Here is a 12,018-nt window from a genome sequence, read left to right on the forward strand (position 1 = left end):
TTCATGGATACATTTAACTATTATAAATCTAAATGTGAGAAGAAGAGAACTCCATCACATGAACAGAGGGGACCAGAAGCAGAAAGTGTGCAGTTAATTTAAGCCAAGACCTATTGCTGACTTTTACTTCACTGGTGAAGTAGCATCAGTACACAATCTCTGTCAGAGAAAATCTGTCAGCCATGACTGATTATGACAGCAGATGAAAGGAGAATCTTTCCAGTTTGGGATCTGTTGAGATTCAGCTTTCTTTCATTACCACACAGCTAGGCAGGTGGAGTTAATTTCACTGCTGTTACTGACATACTATATACTGTAGAAGATTCATCTGGATTCATACCCAAGAGCTGGTAGTAATACTGTTTGTGATTTATTTTGGCATATATCCTGGTTACATGTGTGATAGAAATTTTAACTCTTGGAAGAACTGTAGACAGAACTCAGAGTGATGAACCATCTCAGTTTATTACATGCCGGAATGGAGAAGAACACATGGATGTTGGTGTCTTCTTCCTACTTGTATCTCTCAAACCCCTTCTATTTATACTCAAACCCAAGAAAGGAACCACCCTCACAAAACATAATTGAGGAAGCCAGGTGCACGCAGTTGACAGTCATCACTCTTGTCCCTTTCTAGTTTATCAGAACATATCAGTTGAGAAGCAATAAAACCCTTTTATTGCACCTTCTTGTAGATTTTGTGACCCCAGGACTCACTATCTGCTACATTGCTTTGGGCCTTGTAACAACAAAGTGCCTCCTGTGATCTTAAGCATTCCTCTAAACACCACCCAACCTGTGACTTCTTGTCCTCTTTGTGACCTCTTCAATAAGCCTATCTTGGTGGACTATTTGCCAATTATCTAACCATATGACTAAATTTACTTTATTCCCCCACACATGGCAGCTCTTGCAGAGCAGCCATTGCCTGTCCTCATGTATAAACAATATTATGAACTAAATTCTATCATGGCTGCTTTTAAACTGCATGTTTACATTACTTTTTTTGGGCTGCAATTTGGCTAAATGCTGTTTTACGGACGGTTGTCTTTGTCATTATGTTTTCCCTTCTTAATGGTGTCTTAACTATCATGCAGGAATACTTGATTTCTGCATTGAAATAAATACTGTACATTCGATGTGAACAGTACAACAAAGGTGACAACCAGAGTTTCTTGAGCCACAAGAAAGTTGTATAGAAAACCAGGAACCAGTTAAAGTTAATCATTTCTGTGTCTGCAGAACAGTATTTCTAACATAACACAATTTCTTCTGCTTATGTAATACAAGCAGGTCTATAACATTTAGTTATTTATTTAAGCCACTTTTTATATCTTCATGAACTCAATATGAGACTTTCCCATAAAGTGATCCTGCGCTGTTCTTATCAACTCTGCCAAACTCTTCTCACTAAGCTATTTTCTGTCAATTAAAATTCACAGAGATAAACTTCAGGCTAAAGTTAACATGCTGTAGAACAGTGCATTTAGAAGAGACTTTTATGAACTTCCAATATATTTAAAATGACAGCCAAGTTATTCACAAGTAGAGCTGGGCTTTATAAACCCAGTAAACACAATATATTTACTCCATCTTTTCTCTACAGAGTTACTGTGTTGGAGAATGGAAGTTTACGGATCTCCAATGTTACTAAAATGGATGCTGGAATATATACATGTGTTGCCAGAAACCAGTTTGGAGTAGCAAGCAGTGCTGGCAGCCTTTTGGTTAAAGGTAAGAAATAGTTTTTCTCAATGTGGCTTCAAACATATGCCCTTACTTTACTGCAAATTGCTTGTTGTTTATTTTAGCTACGTGATTGGGCCTCAAGTTCTGCAATAACAATTCTGTAATTGCCTCCTGAAGAGGCAACCTGGTAAACATAAAACATATGACGCACAAAACAGTTACAATGTATTTCATTTTTGTCATGTACTTTATGATATAAACTATTTGTTATAATCTTTTAGGTCCTTCATTTGAACATTAGGCCTCCCACATGTTTGTTATCCTACTCTTGTAATAAAGTAACATATCAATTGTGGTTGTCAGTGTTTCAGAGGAGCACAAAACAAATGGCAATCTGTACAAGAGCTGTGAGACACACCAGATCAGTGTTTCATTTGAAAGTAACCAACACTGACCCTCACTGCTAACTTAATGAACAAACAGTGATGCAGAGCTGCTATGAAGGCTAGCCTCTTCTCACCTGACAGAGATGCAGTCCAATTAGTTGACTGGCAGTGTCTGAACGAAGTATTGTAAGACATAAGGTACTCATATGCTTCGTTGTATAATTCATACTTTTTTGCATGGTGGCTCATAGCCATGCTTAGTTTATTTAAGACTTCAATCCATTAAATTCATAGACTTCTGCAGTGCTATGAATTTTCTAGTTCTTTCTAAAGAGCAGGGTCAACAGCAGAGTTCTATTGAAATACCTTTTGGTGATTCCTCTTCTGTTTTTTTTTTAATTGCAAATTGGCATAGAAGCTCAGTTTTGCTTTACAGTACGTATACATGTGTTTATTATATTGGTTATAGGTGAAAGGCAAAGTTTGTACTCGAGTACGTGTTTAAGCACATAATCCAATTAGACCTGCACAGTACTTTGCAGAATAAGGTTTTACATGCATACAGGATATTAAAACAAACATTTTATAATTTTACAGATAAACCCTTTTAACCACTAAGAAGCCAAATAATAGATCTATTAAATAATTCAATGGAATTCTTAAAATGGAGATGAAACTAGGTAATCTGATTGATTAACGATGGTTGGACAGCATTATAAACTAATGCTATGGGAAAATTAGAAAACAAAAGTTGGTAAAAAGAAGCCAGAAGAAGGATTATTGACATACTGAGTGATTAGACTTGGGTTGTTGTTTTCAGCTTTCAGCTTCAGCTTTTTTATCTCTAGTTTACTTCACTGTGTAAATTGATTTTATTTGCTGCTACATTTTCTGTTTCTGAGGGTGAGATGAGGGTGGGAGGGAAGGATGCTGTTACTGCAAGTGTGATTCTCAAGACTACTCAACAACACAATTAGTTTTCAACCTTTCTGTCTAGTTATCCGCCTTTAATTACACCTGGCTTTCCAGGTTAATTTAATTCCTTAGATTTTCGGTAACTAGCTACAGTGCCACTTCGTCCCACACACATAATTTTGACTGGAGTATTAATGAGAATCACCATGCACAACAAACCTTTGTGAAAGTGTGAACCAACTTATGATTTTCCTCCTGGTCCCAGCTTTGCAATCAGAAACAGAAAGTTTTTACTCTGCTCAATTTGCTCTGGTGGAAAACTTTCCTAAGCCATACCTGGAATTCACTGCTATGACCAGTCGCTTCTCCTTAGAGGGTGCGAGATAAACAAGCTGGCTTGTTTTGACAGAGCTGAATATAGACCTTTACTCCCCCTGACATGCTGCATTGGCTTGCTTGTCTATTAGATGCTTATGACATGCATGCATAATTCACATTGGACTGGTGTATGGGCCTCTCAGCCTGTGCTATATTCTCTGCACAGCACTGCTGTTGAACGAGACATCCAGCTGAGACGGAACAAAGATTATGTTGATGCGTGCACCATGCTGAGGATAAAATAGGATGGCTTTTTGTCTCAGCACAAACAGAGCCAAATTATAGACTTGGATCTGACCTGGTGTAGTAGCTAAGCTTTTCCTTTTGTTTGTTTCTTTTACTTCCTCTCTGTTGTTGTTTAGTGATGTGTGAGACCATACGCTGTAATATGAAACTTTAAAAAATGATGCAATATAGAGTAAGCTCATTTGCAGACTAAAAGTCATTTATATTGTTTGGGTAACATCTGGGACAGAATTTGATGAACAGGAGTGTGACATGCTTTGCAATTGTTTTTCTACGTTCGGAGAACATATTGAAATAATCACGCTAGTTTAAAGAAGTGTAAATTGATACAGAAGCTAGTTTGGAACAAGCAAAGCCACTCTGTCCACCATTTCTAACTTGATGCTTGTTGTTTTTCAGAGCCAACCATTATCACCAGTCCAGCAGGTCATTTGGATGTGACTGTGGGAGAGAGCATTGTGCTGCCCTGTCAGGTATCTCATGACCCTACGCTGGAACTGAAATTCACCTGGTTCTTCAATGAGCAGCTCATCCACTTCGGAAGTCATGGGGCTTATTTTGAAAAAGTTGGTGGGGTAAGCTCACGCATGTACATGTACATGTTTCTATTTCCTTAGGGTAAGACATAAACCGAAAAGGAAATGTTGTGGTTTAGCTCCTGCACGTGGGCATCTCATTCAGATGATTACTGATATGTTTCCACTTGGCTGTGGTTCTTGAGACTAATTAAAAAAACCCTGGAGCCTTTGTAATTTTACTTGTATACAGTAAGTTGGAATGGCCCATAAGCTATTGGAACTCAATAAATTGATCTTTAATATATTTTGTTTCATTTCTTTAAAGCCTTTTCTTGGCATCATCATTGAAATCGTATTTAACACTTGTTTGTGATGAATCATACAGATTTATAATTTTTTAAAATTTGACAGAAAAAGAAAGCTCTATGTTTGCCTGTTCTTCTTCTCCCTGCAGATTCTTTAAACACTTGCTTCCTTCACAAACACTTTGGCATGTTGCTGCCATGTTTTGCCAAAAAAACTAGTGATATGTTAATGGTGGATGTTCACATTAATGTACATATACTTTTCCAATGTCTGTTTAAAGGAACACTTTGTGAGCACAACAACATTTGCAGATGTACTTTATTTTAGAGTTAGCTATTTCATCTTCCTACTTATAATAGTCTGCTGTGAACCAAAGGAGAGCAGTGATTGTGACAGTCAATAGCAGTGAGTCAGTGCTTATATAGTGGAGTCCACAGGTCCAAAACACTGAAAATATGTGATATTTCCATGCAAACCTGGAAATAATTAGAAAGTTTGAACTGAGATTTAAAAAAAGTTAAAACATAAGAAGTTATCACATGTAAAATGAAAATTAAAAAAATTACATTTAAACACGTGTTGCATTGACCCTGTTAACTCCATTGTACAAAATGTCAGAACTCCGATTCGATTAAAGCACATGCTCAGATGGCACAAATCTGATCTACTCGTGAGTGACTTGTTCAAGTAAATCAGTGGTAATCAGTATGTGGTCATTAGTGCCCTGTTGATGTACTCATTGGTTAGCTGTTAAAATATGGGTGTCCCTCGGGTTTCCAGCAGATTGTTGCTCACTAAAAAGCATAGTGGTAATGGGAAACTTGGCATCAGCGCTAAGTGAACATGTCAGAAGTCAAATTATTATTCTATGCAGGGGAGTTTTCTTAGCATCAAAGCACTGCTAGACTGAAGGTTTCTAAGGGACACGGCAGTCTAAAACACTTTACGTAAACCTAATCAGTTGTACCCCAAACACGATCAAGCAGACCACACCATAAGAAGATCAAAACATCAAGCTTTCTTCACTGAGGAATTAAAAAAAAAAAAAAGCAACAGTCTCCAAAGAACATAGGACTCAAAAAAGCAAAAGTACTGTCAAAAGAAGGCTTGTGTTTGGCCTTGCTCCCCTTCGTGAGAATTGGTCTCAGATTTTTGACCCCACTGAATGTAAGATCAAAATGTCTGTCTAAATTAAAGAGCTTTCTTTTTTTCACATGTAGCACTGAGATAATGACACAGGTTATTAATAGTTAAAACCCTGCAGCTGCATTGTTTAAGTCTGCTGTTAGAGGCCATGCTGTTTAATGCAAGTGCCACAGCAATCGTCTCTTGTGGGGTGCTAGACAGAGACATGCCGCTTGAATTTATAGTGCTAATCGTTACTGCCAGATCTGGAATCACTGTATGAGCTGTTACTGATTAAATTATATGACTTTTGGGATATGAGGGAGAATATTTTAGGTCCAATATGCATTGTGCTTATATTACTTAGGATGAAAGGGAGATGAAAAGGATGCCTCGCCAAACCCAAGTTATCAGTCATCTAATAAATTATGATAAGGCGGCCAGATTATTCATTATTTCTGTTGCATTGTAGATACAGATGGGATGTGCAAAAGGCAGAGACATTTTTCTATAGTTTGTCTAAAAGGCACACAGTGCATGATGTGTATTCTGTAGGACTTCTTAGGTTTTTTTTCCAGATGTATATAGAAATCTGTGACACACAGCATCTATTTTTAGTTATATTATCTAAGACGACAGAGTTTCAAAGAATTAATGACTGGAAGCAACTGAAATTGTATCTCTATAGAATGCCCCTGATTACTTATCAAAATAATAGTCTCAAGATGGTTTACACTCCCTTATTTTACAGATAAGACGTCAAGTTAACATTAGCTTTAACTTTTAAAGTTCAAAGCTGATAATACATTAGGGGTAGAATGGTTGTCTGCAGAGTAAAGGGTGCAGAAATAATAAAAAGGATGGTGCTGAAAGAAGCTTTTTATTTCTGCAGAAAAACCTCTCCTCGTGCTGTAAATGATCATGAAAACCTGCACTTAGTCATTGGATGTGTCCATGGACTTGTGTTGTACCTTTTTCTTCTATAATGTAATACACTGAAAGAAATCATTCTGACATTGCAGTTGGTTTTTCAATCCTCTTAGTTCATTTTAAAACTTGAAAACTTTGAAGTTTGACTTTATCCTGTGCCTTTGTTTGTTTTTTTGTTTTTTATTTTTCATCCCCTGATGTCTGCGTGGACAGCGCTCGGCTGGAGACATCATGATCCGGAACATTCAACTGAGGCATGCTGGGAAATATACATGTGCCGTTCAGACCAAGGTAGATAGCGTGTCTATTGCCACTGATGTGGAAGTCAGAGGTAAGGATGTCTGGCACCCTGTAAAACACATGTACATCTTTAGCAGTAGTCATTTTTACCTCATCCCCTAAAACCTGGCAAATTTACTGAGTTGTTTTTTTCATAGGCACAAAATGTATTTTCACCTGGACCCCCACCCATTGCATATACAAACTTTATTTTTATAAGGATATACAGTAGATCAGTGAGCTATTTTGGCCATTTCTTTCTTAAAAACCTTTTTTATAATAAACTCATTAAACTACATTTATTTTCTTCCTGGCTTCTTCCCATATATGCTACCAACTGTTTATTAAGAAAATAATGCAGTATGCAATTCTGATTTGTATTTTTTGGTACTAACCTGCTCTATTTACACTGTTGATTTTCACCTGAACAGTTACACTGCTTTTATTTAGATGTAGTTTAGATTTATATGATTGAAACCAAGCAAGCTTCATTGTTTGATTACATCAAGTGCATGGTTAAAAAAGTATGTTGTTGGCTTCTTAAAATATAAACAGTACGTATGAATACTTACATAAACATTTTTCAGTGAATTTGCATTAAGCTCCGTTAAGAAGTTATTGCCCCATATCTACAGTGTGTGTGCACATCTTAGTACTGTAGCTACAACACACCTGCACCCCAGAAGTAACTAGTTTCAGGGCCAGAGTTACTATAGATAAACCAGAGAAAGCCTCATTGCCTCTCTACCCTGGATTTTACTGGTGTAGATCATGCTATAACTTTTTCACAAACTTTAATAAAATCATAGAATGAGACAAAATCTACTTTTGCTGGAACAATCTGTAGATTTTGATTTCTCTGTTATGCAGTTTCTTCCGAAGTCTGAATACTATCCTTAACGGGTCAACAAATTATCCTTTCAGGTCCCCCAAGCCCCCCTGTGGACTGTCAAGTGATTGAGATGACAGAGACCACTGCCTCTCTCTCATGGGGACCTGGCATGGACAATCACAGCCCCATCCTCAGCTTCGCTATCCAGGCCAGAACACCCTTCTCTCTCGGGTGGCAAGCTGTTACTACTGGTAAGGCTGGTTTCATCCGACACTCTGTGTGTAGATTGTGTGAAAGTGACATTTATTGAACAGGAAAAAAAGAAAAGGCGTGAGGGCGCATGACTTGTATCCTTTTCAAACGCCACACATGAAACAGTAGTAAATAACACATCAGCAGCTTGGATTATTTTCAGTGGCAGATCTTGCAGGGCTTTCATGAAAGGTTATACCTGTGATGTGTCTCAGTTCCTGAGCTGCTTGGGGGGAAGCAGCTGTCAGCCACTGTCACTGACTTGAGTCCCTGGGTGGAGTACGAGTTCAGAGTCCTGGCAACCAACAGCATTGGAACAGGAGAGCCCAGCCAACCCTCCAAAAAGGCTCGCACCAAAGAAATGCGTATGTTTCACAGGCTTTTTACATCTCTCCTGCTAACACTCACACAAATTGTTTGCAATGTATGCACATAATATTTTAAAGAATTGACTTCACGAGTAACTAGACTAGTCCTTCTAATACCTATATTGTAGCTTTATATTTCAGGGAATTCTCATCTTCCACATGTGTAGCACAGTATGACGCATGAACAAACCAAATTCACAACAACACAGCTTCAATCAGACAGTTAAACTTCTGTGTGCAGAGAGAAAAACAAGACCTTAAGATTGAGTATATTTAGTTCACAACAAACAAGCATCAAATCTACTCAAAGATGTGGATTTAAAGACATTTACATTTAAATTTCACTATTAAATCTTCCTATTGAATGCACAGATACACACACACTCACATTTAGATGCTTGAAACCATAAAGTAACTGACTGTATCACGGTGGCTCTGGCTCGGATTTTAAGTCACAGAGTTTAATATGCTGCATATGTACATATGAATCTAAAGATCTCCAGATATTTTTAAAGCCAGTAACTCAAAGATCTTTCTTAAGCCAACATATCATATTGTAGAGATTGACTGAACCTCGCGGTGCTTACTACCAACACTGTCAATGTGCTAGTTCCCAGGGTGACTCCAGCCAGAGTGAATGGAGGTGGAGGAGGGCGTTCAGAGCTCGTCATCACTTGGGAGGTAAGCATGCATTTACATCCATTATTTATTTTTCTGTTTTTCTTTAAATAAAGTAAATTTTGATTTATTATTAGTTATACATTATTTTAAATGTATAACTGAAAATCAAATACAGCAGTAACAAAAAATAAAATTGGATACTTACATTTTCGACTTGGACTCATGTTTGGTAGTTCAGTTTTATACTTTAAAACATACAAACAATAACTGTCCACCTTCTAATATTTCCTCTGCATTCCTTTTTAGTAAATTCATTTTTAGTAAAATTAGAACCAAAAAAAGTACGTACATACAAGTACATTGTCATCTTTAACACTTTTTCTCTAAGTGCTTTAGTCTGCGGATAACTGCATTTGTATTAATAGCTTTAAGATCCGTCCTCTTGAGTCATCCCTCTGAGTCATATACCTTCTTAGCCTGTTCCCGAGGAGCTGCAGAGCGGTCCAGGCTTTGGATACGTGGTGGCTTTCCGCCCACTCGGGGCTCAAGGTTGGATGCAGGCTGCTGTCACATCCCCAGATGCTTCTAGATATGTCTTCAAGAATGAGAGCATCCCACCTTTCTCACCTTACCAAGTCAAAGTGGGGGTTTACAACAACAAGGGAGAAGGACCTTTTAGTCCAGTGACAACCATCCACTCAGCTGAGGAAGGTGGGCAATTATATACATATACCGCACTGTATGTGTGTCTTTAGTCAGATAGTCACCAGTGCCCAGTGTTACTAGAGGACTAGTGTCTCACAAAAAATGAAAGATATTCTCCAAACACATCTTTATCCTCTTTTAGAAGAGCTCAGTTACTTCAGGTATTTAACAAGTGTTTTATTGTGTGTGTGATGCATATACAGGATGCCTGAAATGAAGTTGTACAGTGCATGGTTAGCAGTTCTTTTCCTCATTTCCATTACAGCTTCTTTAACAAACAATAAGCAGTCGGTCCTCAGTGTATAATTTTTGTCTGCAGCACTGGGACAAGTTGTGATACAGCACTTTGGACTGATACAATTACTGGGAAAAAGTTTTCTCTCCCTAACACTGAATATTGTAGCAATTACATATATTAATATGGACAGAGATACAGTTTACTGAGTAGACGTGGGTGTGGGGAATCCGTGTAGTCCCTCCCCTGACTATCCTGTGTGCCTTTTTAGAGCCCACCAGAGCTCCAGGCAGGCTGAGGGCGAGGAGTGTATCAGCGTCCGAGGTAGAGGTCACCTGGAAGCCACTGGCCTGGAGTAACAACCATAGACGCATCCTCGGCTATGAGGTCAAACCAACACATGCCCACACAATAGGACATGTCCAAATGTAGTGAACAGTGCCAACAGCCAGTGGCATCATGTCTGTTTTGATGATCTTTTTTTATTTATTTTTTATTTTTTTACTAGTGTCTAAATGATTATTATTTGTATTAGGTTACATGTGAGGTGCAAACAGATAAAATATAACCCGTGTATGTTTTTCTGTGTTTTTAGTTGCAGTACTGGGGGGAGAAAGAAAAGCAGGACATGGCCAGTGTGATCAGGACAGTGGGGAATAAAACTTCAGTACTCATAAGGGATCTGGAGGGCAGCAGTACCTATTACATTTCTCTCCGGGCCTATAACAGTGCTGGAGTGGGTCCACAGAGCAGCACGGTCAATGTCACAACGAAGAAACCGCGTAAGGACCCACAACATATTGTGGGGACTGAGTCTGACTTAGCGTGTTTTTGTGCATTGATTTTCAGTTTTTATCTTTACTGTATGAGCATGGAAAATTCGGCATGAATACAATTACTGGGGAAAGTATTCAGAGCAGTTTTTGCATGTGTTTTACTGTGTGGTAAATTTCATTTGGAATAGGGGAAAACAAGCATTTTTTCCCTCATCACTCTACATACAACAATCCATAATGACAACGTGAAAGTGAAAATTTTTTTTTTTTTTAGTTTCTTTCTGAATTCAGAACTTTTTCGGGCAGTACATTGTAGTAGTCCTGTTTGTCTTGGGTAAGCTTCTGGTTACATGGCCCGCGGCAGGCTGTCGCAGCGCGTCGATCAGCCTAGTCTTTGTGGTGTGTCCTGCACTATTGGCGCTAGATGGACACCCATTGTCGCTGTCCATCTGTTGGCGAAGAAAAATGTCATGTTGAATCTGTGCCCGCTGGTGATAGAGACAGATCTTATTGACTGTTCAGCTTAGTGAATCCACAATGCCAGTACAGTTTGTACTGTTGTTGTAACTTTTTATCAGACAAATCTACGATTAGGAGTAATTATAAACTGTTAGTGGAGAGTGAAGAGCCAAAGTGGATTGAAAATGGAAAGTTAACACTGTTTTGTTTACAGCTTGTATATACTCAGTTCCACACCGTCTGCTTTTTCTTCCTCTTACGCTGGTGCTCTACGCACTTGTTGGCTCTCGTCTTACGTTACACATATTGACAGCAATAGTCTTTTGATGTTTGGGCATAGTGTGGCAGACATGGCGCTTTAACTTTTGCCCAGAGCTTAACTCAGGTAATTGAAATGCTCTTTGGCACACTCCACCATAAAGGCCTGATTGATGGAGTGGAATATTCATTCTTCTGCCAGGATCTCCTTCTAAAAAGGACTTTTGAAGCTCTGTAAAAGTTACAGAGAGAGTTCCTTTCATGAGTAGGTTTTTTTTGTCCTGACACACAATGTGTTGGACGTTTGGGGACCTTGTGGGAAACAGGTGGAATTTAATCACGTTCTAGACACATCTCCAGAACAGTCAAAGCAAACACGATGGGCGTGGCCTTTATTTCGGGTTACAACGTCAAAAAGTCTGAATCATACAAATAAAAGAATTTAGTTTTGGATTTAATACATTTGCTAAAATCTTTAAAAACATGCTTTCACTTTATCACTGTTACTTTTTGCATGTACACTGATGGGTTTTTTTCCCCATTTCAAATTTACGCCTAAGTATCCAAATACTTTCCAATTTAACTTTGTATCAATCATAAAGTAATAAATACAAGTGTTATTTCCTACAGCAAAGCTCATTAAAGACATCGTGTGCCATTTCATCTTTACCAACTGCTAATTTTTATCTCCAGTGTTTCTCATTAAAATAGCTAGTGTGTTCAGTGTGTCATACAGTTTG

At 38.2% G+C, this 12,018-nt stretch overlaps 1 protein-coding gene across 5 annotated transcripts in view; it reads left to right on the forward strand.

Annotated features, from left to right (window-relative positions):
* cntn3a.1 (contactin 3a, tandem duplicate 1) overlaps window positions 1–12,018 on the forward strand; it is a 66,123-nt gene that overhangs the window by 50,547 nt on the left and 3,558 nt on the right. For all 5 annotated transcript variants that reach the window (XR_010916355.1, XM_067527039.1, XM_067527038.1 and 2 more), the window contains exons 12-20: window positions 1,607–1,734; window positions 4,014–4,189; window positions 6,707–6,824; window positions 7,697–7,855; window positions 8,072–8,221; window positions 8,835–8,905; window positions 9,322–9,556; window positions 10,057–10,172; window positions 10,381–10,567. Coding sequence is in view for 4 of the 5 variants with exons in the window: in XM_067527039.1 (XP_067383140.1) it covers window positions 1,607–1,734; window positions 4,014–4,189; window positions 6,707–6,824; window positions 7,697–7,855; window positions 8,072–8,221; window positions 8,835–8,905; window positions 9,322–9,556; window positions 10,057–10,172; window positions 10,381–10,567 (1,340 nt within the window). In the remaining variant the exon portion in view is untranslated. The remainder of the gene's footprint in view (window positions 1–1,606; window positions 1,735–4,013; window positions 4,190–6,706; window positions 6,825–7,696; window positions 7,856–8,071; window positions 8,222–8,834; window positions 8,906–9,321; window positions 9,557–10,056; window positions 10,173–10,380; window positions 10,568–12,018) is intronic.

This window comes from Channa argus, chromosome 13, assembly GCF_033026475.1.
Source record: "Channa argus isolate prfri chromosome 13, Channa argus male v1.0, whole genome shotgun sequence".
NCBI classification, from domain to species: domain Eukaryota; kingdom Metazoa; phylum Chordata; class Actinopteri; order Anabantiformes; family Channidae; genus Channa; species Channa argus.